This window comes from Hemibagrus wyckioides, linkage group LG29 (genome assembly GCF_019097595.1).
Source record: "Hemibagrus wyckioides isolate EC202008001 linkage group LG29, SWU_Hwy_1.0, whole genome shotgun sequence".
NCBI classification, from domain to species: Eukaryota; Metazoa; Chordata; class Actinopteri; order Siluriformes; family Bagridae; genus Hemibagrus; species Hemibagrus wyckioides.
Genome location: NC_080738.1, coordinates 9,846,275 through 9,863,469, shown reverse-complemented (window position 1 = coordinate 9,863,469; position 17,195 = coordinate 9,846,275). Strand labels below are relative to the sequence as shown.

The 17,195-nt window shown below is 37.7% G+C and overlaps 1 protein-coding gene across 1 annotated transcript in view; it reads right to left on the bottom strand.

Moving 5' to 3' along the window:
* The window catches only part of eys (eyes shut homolog), a 255,068-nt gene that overhangs the window by 165,216 nt on the left and 72,657 nt on the right, over nt 1–17,195 (bottom strand). Inside the window, 3 exon segments of the mRNA XM_058384541.1 lie at nt 12,701–12,898; nt 16,450–16,563; nt 16,865–16,978. Of these exon segments, the coding sequence (XP_058240524.1) occupies nt 12,701–12,898; nt 16,450–16,563; nt 16,865–16,978 (426 nt within the window).

The window sequence follows — 17,195 nt, the reverse complement described above, 5'->3', positions numbered from 1 at the left end:
AGGAGCTCAGTTGATCATTGGTTTCAGTAAAGAGGAAGGCAATTATTATCTCACAACTAATGACAGTATAAATAAAAAGAGTGATTCCTGTACTCTGCCAATTAAAAGTTTGTGAAGATGTGGAGCTCTATATTTAACAGTTTATTACAGTTTATCCATTACTGCCTTTTAAAAAAGGGATTATAAAACTAAAGGGATTTAAATAGTTAAATAGTCTATTAAATACCTAAAGCTTTTGGTTTATGGACTTATTCATTGTCCACAGAGTGTTTTATTAAAAATAATTACAGTGTACTTCTATTATAATATCTAGAGTAAAGAGTAAATCTAGATTTATCTTACATATGGTATCCGACAGTGCTATCAGTTGTAGGACAAATTCCAAATGAGAGTGATCCAAATCAGCCTCTACAATTTGTTCTAGATTTTCTTTCCAAACAAAATTCTCTTGTACATATGGATTGCTGTTCAACAATAAATCTTTCAGCAAATCAGAAAAGTGTCTCGTCTTGTTTTAACTGCATTGTTTGTAACATAAAATCGTCAGGATATAGTTCTATTTTAGGTTAGGAAATTTTACAAAAGAAAGAAAAACAACACAGTGCCTCAGGCTTTGATTGTATTAACTCTCATTTATCATCAATTATTCAAATTACAGTGCACTACTGCCTAATTGATCTGCTTTCATAGCCAAGTTAACATACATGAGTGCACCTGAGCTAATACAGTTGCACGGTCACGTTGCATGGAGGATCTTTATTCTCATGACACTACTTAATGAATGTTAATAAAGCTTTTGAGAAAAATGTGGACTTGGAGCACCATCAATTTTTCTAATAGGCCTAACAAATCCTGTATCAAAATGGACATGGCCTGACCATTACTTTGCTGCTTATAGCACTCGTCTACAGATGTTTATGAGTTAGATTTGATAGAGAATGATACAGATAACATGTTATAAATGTAATAAATATAATATAAATATAATATAAATAAATATTAATTAATTAATTATTAATAAATATAATAAATATATATAAATATAAATGATTTATAAATGTTATAAATAACATGTGATCCTACGAGATGAAACAAAAATCACAAGATTTTTCATTTCATTTAGAGCTGTAGCCAGGTTTCAGAAAACTTTCCTTCCCAATTAAACACAATAAACAAACAAACAAACAAACAAAAGTCTCTTTTTTCTTATCTTGTAAGAGGAAACAAATTAACATTGCACAAGGAAGCATATCTCTGCTGAGTTTCCAAAAAAAGAATAATTTAATTTATATAAAACTTAAAAATATGAAAGTGTTGCTCAGTGTCTCTATACTTCATAATTTTTAATTGTTCCCATCATTATTAAAATTGATATATTAAATTTGACATTGATGTATTAAAAACAACATCAACAACAAAAACAAGCAAATAAATGAAAAACTTCCAGGTTATTGCATCCACATATCAGGTTTAAATCCCCAAATATATACAGATCTGAATTTTTCAGAAAGGCCTTTCTAAGTTTAAAATGGAGATCCAGAGTGTTAAAATGTGTTAAAATTGGCACTGGTTTTGTACTGTCTGTAGTTGAACTGTTACTAAATCATGCTACAGTTTAGTTGATTACTTGTCTTAGACTATTTCATATATTTTACTATTTATATGATACTTTGATTGTGTACTCCTTTGTAGAGAGAAAATGTATTGTGCATTTTGACCAACTGTTGAATAATGCATTTTTTTTAGAATATGTTTAGGGAGGAAAATGTGTGGTGGGGTCATTTGTCAACATTATGTCTCTATTCTTGTGTGTGGGCGATTGCCAATTTTCTGTAAGAAATAATTATTCATGGTAAAACTTTATACAGAAAGGATCAGTTTAAATAGACTATAATTGTCTAAAATTGCTAAAAGCTACTAAAAGCTTTTGATGCTAATTGAGCCAAATTCTTCTTCTTCTTCTTCTTCTTCTTCTTCTTCTTCTTCTTCTTCTTCTTCTTCTTCTTCAGAATAGGGCAAAGGAAATATCATATTAAAAATATCCAAACTGTGACTAACTGTGCACAAAGGGGAAAGCTTGTACATTTGTTCACTGATGGTTGTAAAAGTCATTGCATATGCATGAAACATTTTTGCACTCGTTCAGGTTATTACTGAACGGTGGAAAATATATCCCTATGATATGCAACATTATTTACTCAATCCACATGAGTGAATGAGAGTCTGTCCATGTTTTCATCTGTGGAGGTTTCAATTTTCAGTATTAGACAGAAACATATTGGCCATAAAGTAGGGTATTAGCAGATCACACTTGCTCAGTGCAAGCAAACTCAATAACAGGGTTGTGTTTCCTGTGGACTTGGATCATTCCTGTGGATCATTTTCAATTGCTGCAGTGGAAAGGTCTGAGAGTGATATTTCTTTCTCCTTACATTCATTGCTCCCATAAATACAATTGGCAATGCAAACAGAGATTTCTTTAATGTTGTGTGTATTGTTATTGAAGGCTCATCACATGAAAGGAGAGATCCTTCATTCTTATGATACTTAGGTGCTTGCCCAATGATCAGCCAGTGTTCTCTTGGTTTCTCTGACATATTGCTGGTTGCAGGAGATATATGAAAAAAAATCTGATATGGTTCGGGTGCACTTATCATTTTAGAGGGAAGGGCCACAGCAAATGAAGTAATTTTGATCAGTCACCTTGGTTCCCATTCACAGAGAATCAGGGGTCAGTAATGATTTGATGAGTATTCATTTTTATGTAAATCATATTCTAAAGCCTTCATAGTCACCAGATCTCAGCAGTGACCACAGGAAAAAAAAAATATAGAAAGCAAGGCTGTAGTTGATTTCTTTGTAGCATTGAATGTAGACCCTTTTGGCCAATCATCTAACACACAGAATAAAACTCCTCCTAGATTTGATCTCCGTCTGAGCTGATATTTTCCATCAATTTAACTGAAATCATGTTATCAGCAGGAACTGAAAAGGTGTCCATGAAAGACAACTGTGGATGTAATAAACTCAACAAAGGTGCATTATTTTTCTCCACAAAATAAAATGTAACAAAAATGAATAAATAAATAAATAGTAGATAGACTAAACACATATAGTCCAAAGTACAAACTATACAAAAGGACGGATAACAAAACTGAAAGTTTAGTCTTTTTTAAAACCACTAGAACGTTACAGACTCAAATCATACAAACACCAAAAAATGTATTTAAAATCTCATACTGCTTGTTGTCTTTAGGTGTTTGTAATCATTATCCCCAAAAAACCTTTGTTAAGCCATTGATGGGACCTTGTAATATAATGAATTGCTCAACACTAATAAGCTTCATTATCAAATTATTGATTTTACAAAAGCCCCGCCCACATGTCCGCTATTATGACCTGGCATCATTATATTGTGGCGCAGTTAACAATAAAAAGACACACAAAAGACCTGTTCACACCAGTGAAAACAGCCAAAGACCTATAAAATATCTGTGCTCAATGCTTAAGGCATATTCAGGCATGATCTGCAGACAGATGACACAAAGGCAGAAATGGACAATTCTGTGTATGAAGGGAAAAAGGCATTGCTCAGTGCAGTGGGGCTGCATTACTGCCGCAGGGACTGGGAAACTTTGAAGAAATAATCATTGAGAAATGTCCCAAAACACCCAAGAGAAAAAAAGATAGAGGCAAATTGATGTCTTTGAGTGGCCAAGTCAGAGACCCATGACCTGAAGACAACTATTGATGGGAAAGATGCAAAAGTCCTTGAAATATTGATTAAATTAAATGGTTTTGTAGAAAGGAATGGTCTAAAGTGCATACATACCTTGAAACAGCTAATGTCCAAATTCTATCCACTGCACCTTTAACTTAAAGAAACCTTTAAGGTCATAAATTGAACAGATTGAATTCAATCGAATTAACGTTCTAGAGTTCCATCCGTTTACTATGCTGACATGGAAATGGGCAGGGCTAGACTCTATGTTGGAGATAGCACATTTTATCTTAATTTTTAATGGCTCCCATGCTGCCTCACTTACATATGGTCCATACTATCCAGCCTTTAATTAAAGCGATAGTAGAGATTTAATTATAAGAAAACCCATCAATTTTCCTTTAAGGAAATGACTATATATTACAGGAACATTAATTGCTTAGTGGTTAGCACATTTGTCTCGCACCTCAGGGTTGGGGGTTTGATTCTCATCTCCACTCTGTGTACACAGAGGTTGGATGTTCTCCCAGTGTTCTCCCAGTGAGTCCAAAGACCTGCATTGCAATCTGACTGGAATTTTTAACTGGCCTTTGTGTGTGAATGTGTCTGCAAATATTCTGTGTTCCCGTGACCCTGTGTAGGATAAATGGCACAGAAAATGAATAGATATATAACTTATTGGTTAATTATTAGGCCCTTCATGAATGTGCTTGGAATTTTCCACTGTTTCCTTTTTATTCTACCTGCAGAGTTAAGGCCTAGTTAAACAAGCAAAAAGACCTTTTCAGTCTCAGACTAGGACTCAATGACACATTTGCCTGTTATACTTTTTCCCCTATGAGTAGGACTGACTAACACAGAATTGTTCTCACTTTGAAATGTTAACAGGTCACCAGAGGACCTGTACCTGGTAGGGGAGAGCTAGAAGGCACATTTTGTCCCTGTTGGACTGACCCACACACAATCTTCTTCAACACTCAATCAGTGGCATGAGAATTGGTGCTGGATGGCTGTTTTTTATTTTCTACATTGAGAAAGTTCTGTTCAAACACCATGTATTCAAGAAGAAGCAGGGGAATGTGATATCTAACACCACAGCATGTTGGCTGCAAGTGAATCCTCAGTAGCGGTCTGATGCTATACAGTAACTCTTACGGAGAAATACAAATGAAGAGAGACTGGATAAATGTTCCATTACTGCTGCAACTTTCTACGTACTCTGGCTACAGTTCATCTTCCAGCTGCTCTCCCAACTTCTTATACTCACAGCACAGCACATTTCTTTCAGGACAACATTGAGGAAAGAGGTCAGTAGGATTGTATAAAACTCATCTATCTTGTGGTTTCATGACATTAAATAATGAAATCACCAAACTCCTTGATTTGAAACAGTAACGTTGCAAACGTAGTGGGAACAGTTCCTACTATAAGAAGAAATAAGTCAAATGAGGTAATTGTACAAGTCTGTGTACAGTCAGTGTACAGATTCAGTCCATCTTTGCGATTATAATAACCTTCACAGTTCTGGGAAGGCTATCCACCAGATTTTGGAGGTTGTGGTTGTTTGTCCATTCAGCCACACTTAGTGAGGTCACGTATTAATGTTGGACAAAGAGTCCTGGGGTGCTGTCAGCATTTCAGTTTATCCTAAACATGTTCAAGAGGTCAAGACCATGTACAAGCAACTCAAACATGGTGGCGGCAAACCATGTCTTCATCAAGTTTGCACAGCGGCACTGTCATGCTGGAATGTAATTAGATTCGGAGCAGGAAACTGCAATGCAATTGTTTGCTTCCAGCAGTTTCGGAAAGAACCACATATGGGTGTTATGGTCAGCTTTCCATAAAACTTTGGCAATACAGTGTAAATGTAAAGGTAGGAATGAACCGAAGCTGTTCATTTTTCTTTGATCTCCACAATTTGATCTAGTCTGGAAGTCAGAAAAATCAACTTTAAAAATACCATCTGTTCTAAACATGTAGGCTATTTTTCTGAAAACAAAGATGTGGAGAACAAAGAAATGAACAGCTGCAGTTCTTCAGGTGTGGTTGCAATGGCACATATGCCAGTATATATTTTTGGCATACATTCTACAAGTGATGTTCTAAAGATATCCCCTGAATTGGTGCTTCTGGTGTTAGTGATAGAGTGTGCTGTCTACCACGTCATTTCTGTCGGCTCAGAATAGTGACTAAAGTGCATGAGTCATCAAAATATTCTCAGTAAGTGGGTGAGTGCATGTGGCATAAACTGAGAGAATGCCAGTAGTCTGAATGCTTGATCTGTACAGTGATTTTACTTGCATGGATTGTGTCCAGTTGTCCCCTTAGGAAAGGGGCACTGCAGATCGCTGTACTCTATAAAGAAATATTTCTTAAACATTAAGTTTAAATTCCATTTGTTTTCAGGGATGGCCACAACAAATGGAGCCTGTAAAAAATCATTTGAGAAACATATCCACTTCAGTAGAAATGCCTGTACACCTGTGCAATTAACCAGTCAGCCAATCACATGGCAGCAGTGCAACACCATGGTATTTTTCCAATCTTTAACTGTGTAGTTTCAGTGAGCTTGTGCCTACTGTTACCTCAGATTCCTGTCTTTGTTTGTGGTCTTCTTATATTGTAGTCGATCTGTCTTAAGTTTTGATGTGGTGTGAAATTTTAGGTGCTTTTCAGCTCACAACATTTGTAAACTGTGGTTATTTGACTAACCTTAGCCTTTCTGTCAGCTCTAACCAGTCTGACCTTTCTCCTCTCTCTGCTTTCAACAAGATGGCATTTCTACCCATACAACTGTCACTCACTCATTGTTTGGTTTTTGCACCATAGTGGATAAACTCTGGGTGAACTCTGTGCATGCAAATCCCAGCCCATCTGGCACAAACAAACATGCCACAGTCAGGATCACATGTTTGCTTTATTCTGGTATTTGATGTGAACATTAACTGAAGCTCTTGACCTGCACCTGCATGATTTTATGCAATGCACTGATTCTACATGATTGGTTGACTGGATAATTGCATGAATTAGCAGTTGTTCCACGTGGCCAGCAAGTACAAAATACCAAAATGCCTGAAAACAGGAAAATAAAGGACATTTGAACAGCAGCAGAGCTTTAGTTGTTTGAAAGGTTTTTTTTTTTACTATTTGTATACCATAAGGCAGAGTTTTTTCTTTTTAGTTTTTCTGGTATGTTATGGCTAAGCTAGCTGTACTGTTATTTTAGCTAGCAAACCAATGAGCGGGAATGAGGTGATGGAATAGTTTATTGACTGTATGACTGTAGCAGTTTTTCCTCACAAATAGGCTGCTTTGAGTGTAAATGTTGACTGCTGTTTAGCAGTATATTTTCAGCTGGTCCCTAATGTTAGCTTCACTTCTTTAACTGACAAAGATAAAAACAACATACCTGTGTAAAAGTATGAGATTACAGTTTAGCATTTTACTGAATATTAATTAATAATACTGGCTATGGCACTTTGATTTAGTCAATCGCAAATTGTACTAAGTTATTATTTCATAGTTTATGCCCTTCCAAGCATGAACAAATAACGCGAGTTGGGCCCACTCTCTGTGTTTGCAAGCTGATGAATACTTTTGACTGAAGGAAACAACTTTAAACCAAGTAAATACCAAGGCCCATGTTGTATATTTTATATATACACTCATTGGTACTACAGCACTTAGGTAAGAGTCTGTAGTTCAGCACTTTTGGTTGAGAGTCGTCCAACATAGTACATCATGATTTGGCAATTTTATTGCAAAAATGCTCCACATCTATCAAAGGAGATCTTCTGCACACAGCCCACCCTAAGTCATTCCGCAGGTTTTTGAGAGGATTTAGATCTGTGGTAGTGTCTCATACCACAACGCTGATGATCTTCAGCATCCTGTTATTGTGCTCAAATAGATATATACAAATAGATGAAAAGAGGTAATTGTACCTTTCCATGATTCCCTCTATCTTGACTATAGCCCCAGTACAAGCTGAAAAGCAGCAGCCCCCAAGCATGATAAATCCACCACCACGTTTCATTACAGGTGTAGTGTCCTTTGGGTGATAAGCTGTATACATATTTTTATAGAAATATGCTCAAAAGGCTTTACCTGGGTCTCATCAAACCCATAGCGCAGACATGTGAAGAACAGGAGAGATTGTTGTCACATGCAGGAGATGGCCAGCACTTGCCAGATATTCCTGCAGTTCCTTTAATGTTGCCGTAGGTTTTTTGGCCGTCTCCCAGATATGTGTTTTCGCCTTGACCTTTTATAAGTTTTGGAAGGAAGACCTGTCCTGTCACTGTGGTGCATTATTTTGTTGTTGATTGTGGACTTCACTGTTTTCCGTGATGATACATCAAAATTTTCTGTATGTTACACCAGATCCTGTTTAGTACATTCGCTGAATACTGATCTTTGTATATTGATCTGCTAGCAGATCTTTATCTAGGGATTGGGGTTATTTCAAATAACTTGGTGTATGATTTTCAGACAGGTGTATAGTAATTACTTTTAAACACAAGTTTGGATGTGATTGGTTAATTCTGAACACAAGGAAACATTTATTTTATTTAATTTAAATTTATTTATTATTATTTATTTTTTTGTACATGAAGAAAATCCAGAAAATTCATCAGGTGTTTTCATGGGAGAACTCAGGACCTTCACTGTAAATTGTACTGAAGAATAAAACATTGTCCATGATCCCTGGAAAAGCTGACTTGACTGAGTCTATGGTAGACTTACAGTACACCACAAATTCTCATCATAAATGAATTCTATAAGGTTCACCTAATTTGATGAAAATCCATAATAGGCAAATATTACTATTTCGTATCTTGGTGATGATTCTTCTTTGTGTTATCTATCTTTCTAATGTATACAGCTGTTTTTTAAAATAATGATAATTTATCTCCTTCCTACTCTGCTGTGAGCCCCTTTATTCAGCTCCCTCTCTCTCATCAGGATGACCCAACAGGACAACGAAGCATACCCGGAAATGCTTGAGAGCACCAGTGTAGCAACTCCTATAGCATACTTCTCAGCTGACCCTGGATGTACATAGTCGTGAGCTAATTTATGTTTCTACACTCATGCTGCAGCATAGTAATCAAACAGAGATAGAAAAAAAACAGTTACAAATATTTACATAGCGGACCCTTTAGATGCCACTGTCCTCTTGGCTTTGTTCGACTCACATTGAAAGTTTCAGTTTACTGCTGAGTGACACAAACAGCTTTTTAGTATAATCAGTGCAGATAGTGCAGATGGATTTGCCATATTAGCTCATCCTCAAGCAATCCCATTGCAGATTCCCACTAATTCATGCCTTATCTGCTAAAGACATTTTTATTTTAATAGTTTTACTATATTATACTTTACTATACTAATACTATAATTTATTTATAGTCACAATGAATGTTCTGGAGCATCCACAACACAAGTTAGTTCCTGGTACCACTTACTTTATAACAGCTATTGTACCCTCACCAGCTTCTCATTTTTCATCTCATTCATCTTTCATTCTCATTCTTTTTCTTAAAATATAGTAGACATAAAATGCAGCTTATCATGTTAGTGAGTAATTGGAAATTGTCCAAAGTTATCTATCCTGAAGACTCTCTCATGGTCTATCCTGCACAGGGTCATGGGGAACCTGGAATCAATCGCAAGGGACTGGAGGCAAGGTGGGGGACACCCTGGATGGCATGCCAACCCATCACAGGGTACAATAACAAACACATTCTCACACACCCATTCACACACTACAGACAATTTAGATATGCCTGGCAGCCTACAACACATACCTTTGGACTGTGGGGGGTTGGTTACTGGTATACCCAGAAACAAGAATCAAACCCCCAGCCTCAGATGTGTGAGGCAAGCATCCAAGATTCATTCCTTAAATATCAAATAAAGAAAACTACACCATATCAATAACAATAATACACATTTGTTTGTTTACATATCACACAATTGTTTGTATTTTTCCCCCCTGTAAAGGAGCAGTTACTGTAGAAACCATAACACAGAACTATAGATTAAGTGCATTAATTTAAACTTATGCTTTGAATTATAGCTAATGTCAGAGCTGCAGTTATGAAAAACACCTTCGATTAATTAACACCTTTTTAAATAATCAGATTTGAGGCTTATAAGCCTATATAATACAAACATCATGATGTGAAAGTTACCATAGAATTCTGTGATTTGTAATATTCTGGGAATAACAATCATTGTTGTGTCCCGAAACTTTAAATTGCCAATAATTTGGCATATATCACACTTTCATTATGGCAGCCAAGTGGTTAGAAGGCTTTTCCCAGGAACAATGCACAGTGCAAGTTAAGCTTCTGCAGTACAGTTAACATAACATGTTGTTTCCCTCACACTTACCCTGGGCTAGCTCTTTGGGGGTATTAGGCAGGGGATAAAATATGCTGTCATGTAAATTAATGAACCTTAGGGGTCTGGCTTGATGCATGACTAGCAGGGTGTCTGGAGAAAAGGGCTTTTAGTGTAAAATGCAGATAAATACACTCTCCAGAGTAAAATCATGACAGAATAAAATCACTTGAGATGTCTGTCAGACAGAAATAATAAGATGGTTGTGCTTGGTACTTTTACCCATACATTGTCACTCATACTATGTTGAGCAGAAACAAAATGTCGGTCTTTAAGGGTCAGGCTTTGACAAAGCTATTTTTAAATAAGGCTCTGATCTTATTTTTAATTTGTCCTAATATAATTCTATACATACAGTGAGGGAAAAAATTATTTGATCCCCTGCTGATTTTGTACGTTTGCCCACTGACAAAGAAATGATCAGTCTGTAATTTTAATGGTAGGTTTATCTGAACAGTGAGAGACAGAATAACAACAAAAAAATCCAGAAAAACACATTTCAGAAAAGTTCTACATTGATTTGCATTTTAATGAGTGAAATAAGTATTTGATCCCCTATCAATCAGAAAGATTTCTGGCTCCCAGGTGTCTTTTATACAGGTAAGGAGCTGAGATTACAGTAGGAGCACTCTCGGGGAGTGCTCTTAATCTCAGCTCGTTAACTGTATGAAAGACAGTTGTCCACAGAAGGAAGCAATCAATCAGATTCCAAACTCTCCATCATGGCCAAGACCAAAGAGCTGTCCATGGATGTCAGGGACAAGATTGTAGACCTACACAAGGCTGGAATGAGCTACAAGACCATCGCCAAGCAGCTTGGTGAGAAGATGACAACAGCTGGTGCGATTATTCCCAAATGGAAGAAACACAAAAGGACTGTCAATCTTCCTCGGTCTGGGGCTCCATGCAAGATCTCACCTCATGGAGTTTCAATGATCATGAGAATGGCGAGGAATCAGCCCAGAATTACACAGGAGGATTTTGTCAATGATCTCAAGGCAGCTGGGACCATAGTCACCAAGAAAACAATTGGTAACACACTACGCCGTGAAAGACTGAAATCCAGTAGCGCCCGCAAGGTCCCTCTGCTAAAGAAAGCACATGTACAGGCTCATCTGATGTTTGCCAGTGAACATCTGAATGATTCAGAGGAGAACTGGGTGAAAGTGTTGTGGTCAAATGAGACCAAAATCCAGCTCTTTGGCATCAACTCGCCATGTTTGGAGGAGGAGGAATGCTGCCTATGACCCCAAGAACACCATCCCCACTGTCAAACATGGAGGTGGAAACATTATGCTTTGGGGGTGTTTTTCTGATAAGGGGACAGGACAATCGCACCGCATCAAAGGGACAATGGATGGAGCCATGTACCATCAAATCTTGAGTGAGAACCTCCTTCCCTCAGCCAGGGCATTGAAAATGGGTCATGGATGCAAAGAGGAGTGGGCCCAAATTCCTTGAGATGTGAGATGTGTGCAAACCTGGTGGCCAACTACAAGAAATGTCTGACGTCTGTGACTGCCAACAAGGGTTTGCCACCAAGTACTAAGTCATATTTTGCAAAGGGGTCAAATACTTATTTCACTCAATAAAATGCAAATCAATGTATAACTTTTTTGAAATGTGTTTTTCTGGATTTTTTTGTTGTTATTCTGTCTCTCACTGTTCAGATAAACCTACCATTAAAATTACAGACTGATCATTTCTTTGTCAGTGGGCAAACGTACAAAATCAGCAGGGGATCAAATAATTTTTTCCCTCACTGTATAGTTTCACCAATCTACCATTTGGTAGAAGAAACACTTTTTTTCCACTACAAACATTTCTAAATATTCTTTGATTTATTTGATATCTATAGGAAGGAACAAATCCTTGAAATGGCATGAGAGGGGCGACCTTCTGAGACTGCTGCACAACCTAAGAGAGAGGCATCAGTGAGAACTTGCGACGATAACGCCCTAAGGAACCCCAGGGTGAAAAACTACACCAGGTTACATATGTACGTATGAGAAAGGAATGACATGCTGCGTCATGACTGATGCTATGGTAACGCTTCACTGAGGAAATTGTGTCTGAAGCTCTGTGTGCACACACGCCAATTTAAAGGCTAGGATAAGACATGTGATGAAGGGAATATGTGCCAATAATTCCATATAAGGGCATCTATGTCACATTAATCCAGCTTCTATTTGTCTGAAGGAAATGTGAGTGGATGCCCAGGTGTGGCAAGAGTCTTGTTCCCTTCTCAGGGAACCGGGTAACATATGTAACCTGGTGTAGTTCCCTTTCAAGGGACCTCAATGAGCTTCCACATCTCGATGGGGGGTGTAATATTGCCCACTGCAATAACCACAACAGAGGCGGAATTTCAAGAAGAAAAGACCCCAGTCTTTATATATGTTCTTTTGCCCTAGTCTTAGACAATAAGACAGACAATAGACACCAACATACACAAAGTGCTTCCTGAAGACAATGAAGTAACTGACGTAGATGCCCTTTTTTAATCTTGCTGGCGCGCTCTGCTTTGTCACGTGTTCTCCTTAGCCGATAGAAACAAGACATTGCACGTACCATCATAGCAGAAGCCATGGATGCAGGGGTTAGAGTTGCACTCGTCAATGCTGAGCTCGCAGTGGGGGCCGGTGAAGCCTCGGAGGCAGCGGCACTGGAATCCCAAAGGGAAGAGGTCCAAGTCAGTTTCTTCCACACACTCAGCCCCATTCTCACACGGATTATTCACTTCACATGGTAGGATTTTGCAGTGTACACCTGGGTGTAAAGCAAATCAAAGAAGATTTTAAGTAAGCAAAGAAGGTGGACATTCAAAAATTGAGGCATATGTTTCCATCACTGCAATCCTGGACCACTTGGCTTTTCTCCAAAGAATCTCTGAGGGTCCCTGGAACACTTTCCAGGGCTTCCAGAACAATAGCTCTAAGGGATTGATTATTCTTTTTTAAAATGATTTTTCTTTTTTAAAGTGGTCATCGCATTATTTAGACCTTTTTCTCCAGAACAGCCTGAATTCAATAAAGTGTCTGAATCATTCTTTTCTGGCTCACGTGACATGATCCCTTTCCACCACATTCCAAAGGCTTTGTACATATCCCACTGAACATTGCCACTAAGAGATGGAAAGGAAAAACTTTTCAGGAAAACTGCACCAATAAAGGATTCCACATAGCAAGCTATAAGACTCAAGCAGTCTGTGACATTTAATCAAGGCAACAATTGGTATTAAGATGGATAATGTGCACCAAGAAGAAAAAAACATCCTAAAAACTACCACATCATAACACCAGCAGCAGCAGTCTGAACCAGTGAGACAAAGCAGGCTGAATCTGTGATTACATCAGATTCTGATCACACTATGTGCATGTGGCAGCAAAGATTTTCAGAATTCAACACATCAGATGACTTTTTTTTTTTTATGGTGAGTCTGTGTCTACTTGCTCACTTTCTTGTTCTGAGCAAAAAAGAGCCAAACCTGATGTGGTCTTTTTTTTGCTGGAGACCATCCACTTCAAGGTTCGACTTATTTTGTGTTCAAAGCTGGCTTTCTTCACACCAATGTTACAACACATGGATATTTGATTTACTGCCATGTTGTCTTCCTGCCGTCCAGCACCAGTCTGACTATCAGTCTACACTCTCTGATCTTGTTCTTTATTGAAGTGATTTTCTGCTGCACGACTGCACCCTTCTCCGTAAACTCAACTCTTTTCATGTGATAATTCAAGAATTCCAGTTTCCATTACCATGTCAAACACCAACAAATGTTTATACAGCGATTTGCTGCCATATTATAGGTTGAGTATTTATTTGCATATACCCGCTGAGTTCCATGATTTATTTGATTATGCAGTCTTTCAATTTCCATTTGTAGGACTTCTACTGCCATTTTGTCCCTATAATTGAAAGTCATAGCCAATATGTGTTCCTAATTATCTGTAAATCTGTTTCCATTAAGAAAAGCAGACTTACCTTAACCGGGTAACAGTAACTATGCATGTGTACCTCAGAATACCATTTAGGACTTTATGATGCTGCATTGTTTGTGGTACACTTGAAATTAGTATGGCCAGTGTCACAGAAGGTTAATGAAAGGGGTAAAATTTAGATTGTTAATAAACACTCACTGGATGTTGTAAGAGAAGTGGAGGTAAAGAAAATCTGTGATTTGGGGGATCTTCTTTCTCTTGTCCTCAATGTGCTGTGGAACTCTATATATACTGCATATTCTCTACTGCTCCAGATTTTGATCATAATTGTGCTGAATGATATTTTTAACTACTTGTGTATATTTATACATACCTGGCAGGTCCCAAACCATCTCTTTCACTTGTGTTCAAAGCTCTTCGGTTTGAAACATGGCAAAGGGATTTTATAGGTGTACAAGCTCACATTCATATACTGAAGGAAAAAAAAAGAAGCAGCAACAGTGCTTGGAGACTGAAGGATTGACTGCTTCAAAAGTTTGTTTGAGTCATTCTTATCCGAATTATTTTTGTTAGATGATAGAAGAAGCATCTCCAATTGTCTGATTTTGAAAGCATGTTTACTTGAACAGTTTAAAACATTTATGCAATTATTCTGCCAATTTCCGGGAAGTTGTCAGTAATTCTGAAGTAGATGGATTGCTGGAATTGTCAAACTGTATACAGGATTTGATATTTCAAATGGTAAATCGTCTATGCCTGTCATTGAAATATCATAGTTTATGCAGTAGTAGTTCTAGACCTGAAACAGGTGCCGATAATTTCTAAATTATGACATAAAGATGGAAAAGAATGTTCTTAGGTCAAACTTTAATTTACTACAACATTATAGTAACATTACCGTCAGACGCCAAGATAAAATACTGAACACAAAGAAATTTCTTTCTGTTCACTGTGCCCAAATGGCATTTCTAATTACATAGTCATGATTTTTATTGAGTAGTTTAGAGAAAATGTTCCCCGTCTCCAGCCATGAAAATTGCTGTGCACTTCTGAATTACTTGTAAAGCTGCACAGAGCTGCTGTAAAGACAAAGTGGGTGGTATGCAAACTATTCATTTGAAAATTGTAGAAATAGTTATGCACCAAGAAATCGAGCACTGAAAAATGAAAGCAACAATGTGCTACATGTTTGCATAGTATAAAACATGCATGCAAGAACACTTGCCTGTAAAATCGTCATTGTAATGCCTGTCATTGACTTGAGCTGGCATATGGTCAGTTCATCAATGTGTCAGTGTGTCCAGTTAAAATGAAACACACCCACATGCACACCCACAGACACATGCATACCCACACACATACACAAACACACTTAACATGAACACACACACACACACACACACATGCACACCCACACCCTTAACATGAACACACACACATACACATGGACACCCACACATTTAACACATACAGACCCACCCAAGTGTGCACACACACACATACACACACACACACACTCACATTTAACATAACCACTCACAGACACAAACAAACACATGCGCACACCCATCCACACACACACACACACACACACATACACACAAACACCCACACTAACATTTAACTCACAGACACAAACAAACACACACACACACACATACAGACCCACCCAAGTGTGCACACACACACACACACACACACACACCCATACACACACACACACACACACACTCACATTTAACATAACCACTCACAGACACAAACAAACACATGCACACACACACACACATACACACTGGTGGAGCCTGATGTTTTCTCATAAAATATCCATGAAGGTTAGACAGAAAAAGATGTGCCTATATAGAATTTAGTTAATGGATCAAAGCAATATTACATCGAGAATTAGGGCTAAAGATACATAGATTCATTCCACAAATATGAACACAAGCCAAAAAGAGCTTTCCTCTGACCCCTGCAATCAATCTGGCTAACGACACCAATCAGTATGAGTGGGGCTTTATGATGAAGCATATTTAAGACCTACCTTTTCCTGAGCAATTATGTTTTAAAGTGCACATCCAGTACATCGCCTCCTCAAACATGCCCTTGAGGTTTGTTTTGGGATATATTTTTTTTTTTTTAGCCCTAGGACTTAACACAACACAACAGGGCTTGCTGAAATCAAAGAGTATTAGCCTTTGTAATTTGATGCACTGTTTATTCCTGTTGAACCTCAGTGTATTCAGAAAACGAAGATGTTCCAATGTGGAAGCACTATCCAGATGGGTTCAGACAGGCAAAGAAAAAAACCTTTCTGAAGTTGATTAACCTTGTTTTTTACCTACTGCTTCCCTACCTTCCCTATTCTGTGCTTATTACCTTTAAATAGATCTACACATTGGCACTGGTAATTACCAGGCTGCTCTCGGCAAGTGGCTTCATTCTTGCAAGGAGAAGAGCTGCACTTGTCAATATCCACCTCGCACACAGGTCCTTTGAGAGGGGAAACAGACGGCGGGAACAAATAAACCGAGGCACAAATACACAAATGGGATGATTGCCATTACGATCCTCCTTTTATACAAAATATTAGCTATTCAACAAAGAAACACAAGAGACGAACGTTGATTTAATTAACTTCACTAGAAATTACAAACAGACAAAAAACAGACTAGCTAGTTCTAAACGTATATTCTAATATCGGGCACTGCTTAATATATGCTGATACCTTTACCTGTGTTATTGCTAATCACATTTAGCAGATATGTAGTTTGCATGATTGCTTGATACATACCGGTGAAGCCAGGAGGACAAATGCATATGAACCCATTGGTGAGATCCAGACATTTGCCTTCGTGCAGACATGGAGATGACAGGCATTCATTGATGTCTGTTTCACATAAAGTGCCTGAGGAGGATGCAGAGAAGAAAAAGACACAAGAGTCTGAGTCTTGACATATAACATAATTATATATCAAAAGCTTGTACAGTACAGAGTTGGAGACGAAAGAAAAACAATCTAAAATCCTTTTTTTTAAAGTTTTTTTGTAACTGCTCAAGGAAAATCTAAATGAGATGCACATTCTTGAACAGGATGTTACTGAGATATGGCCAGTCAAACAAGC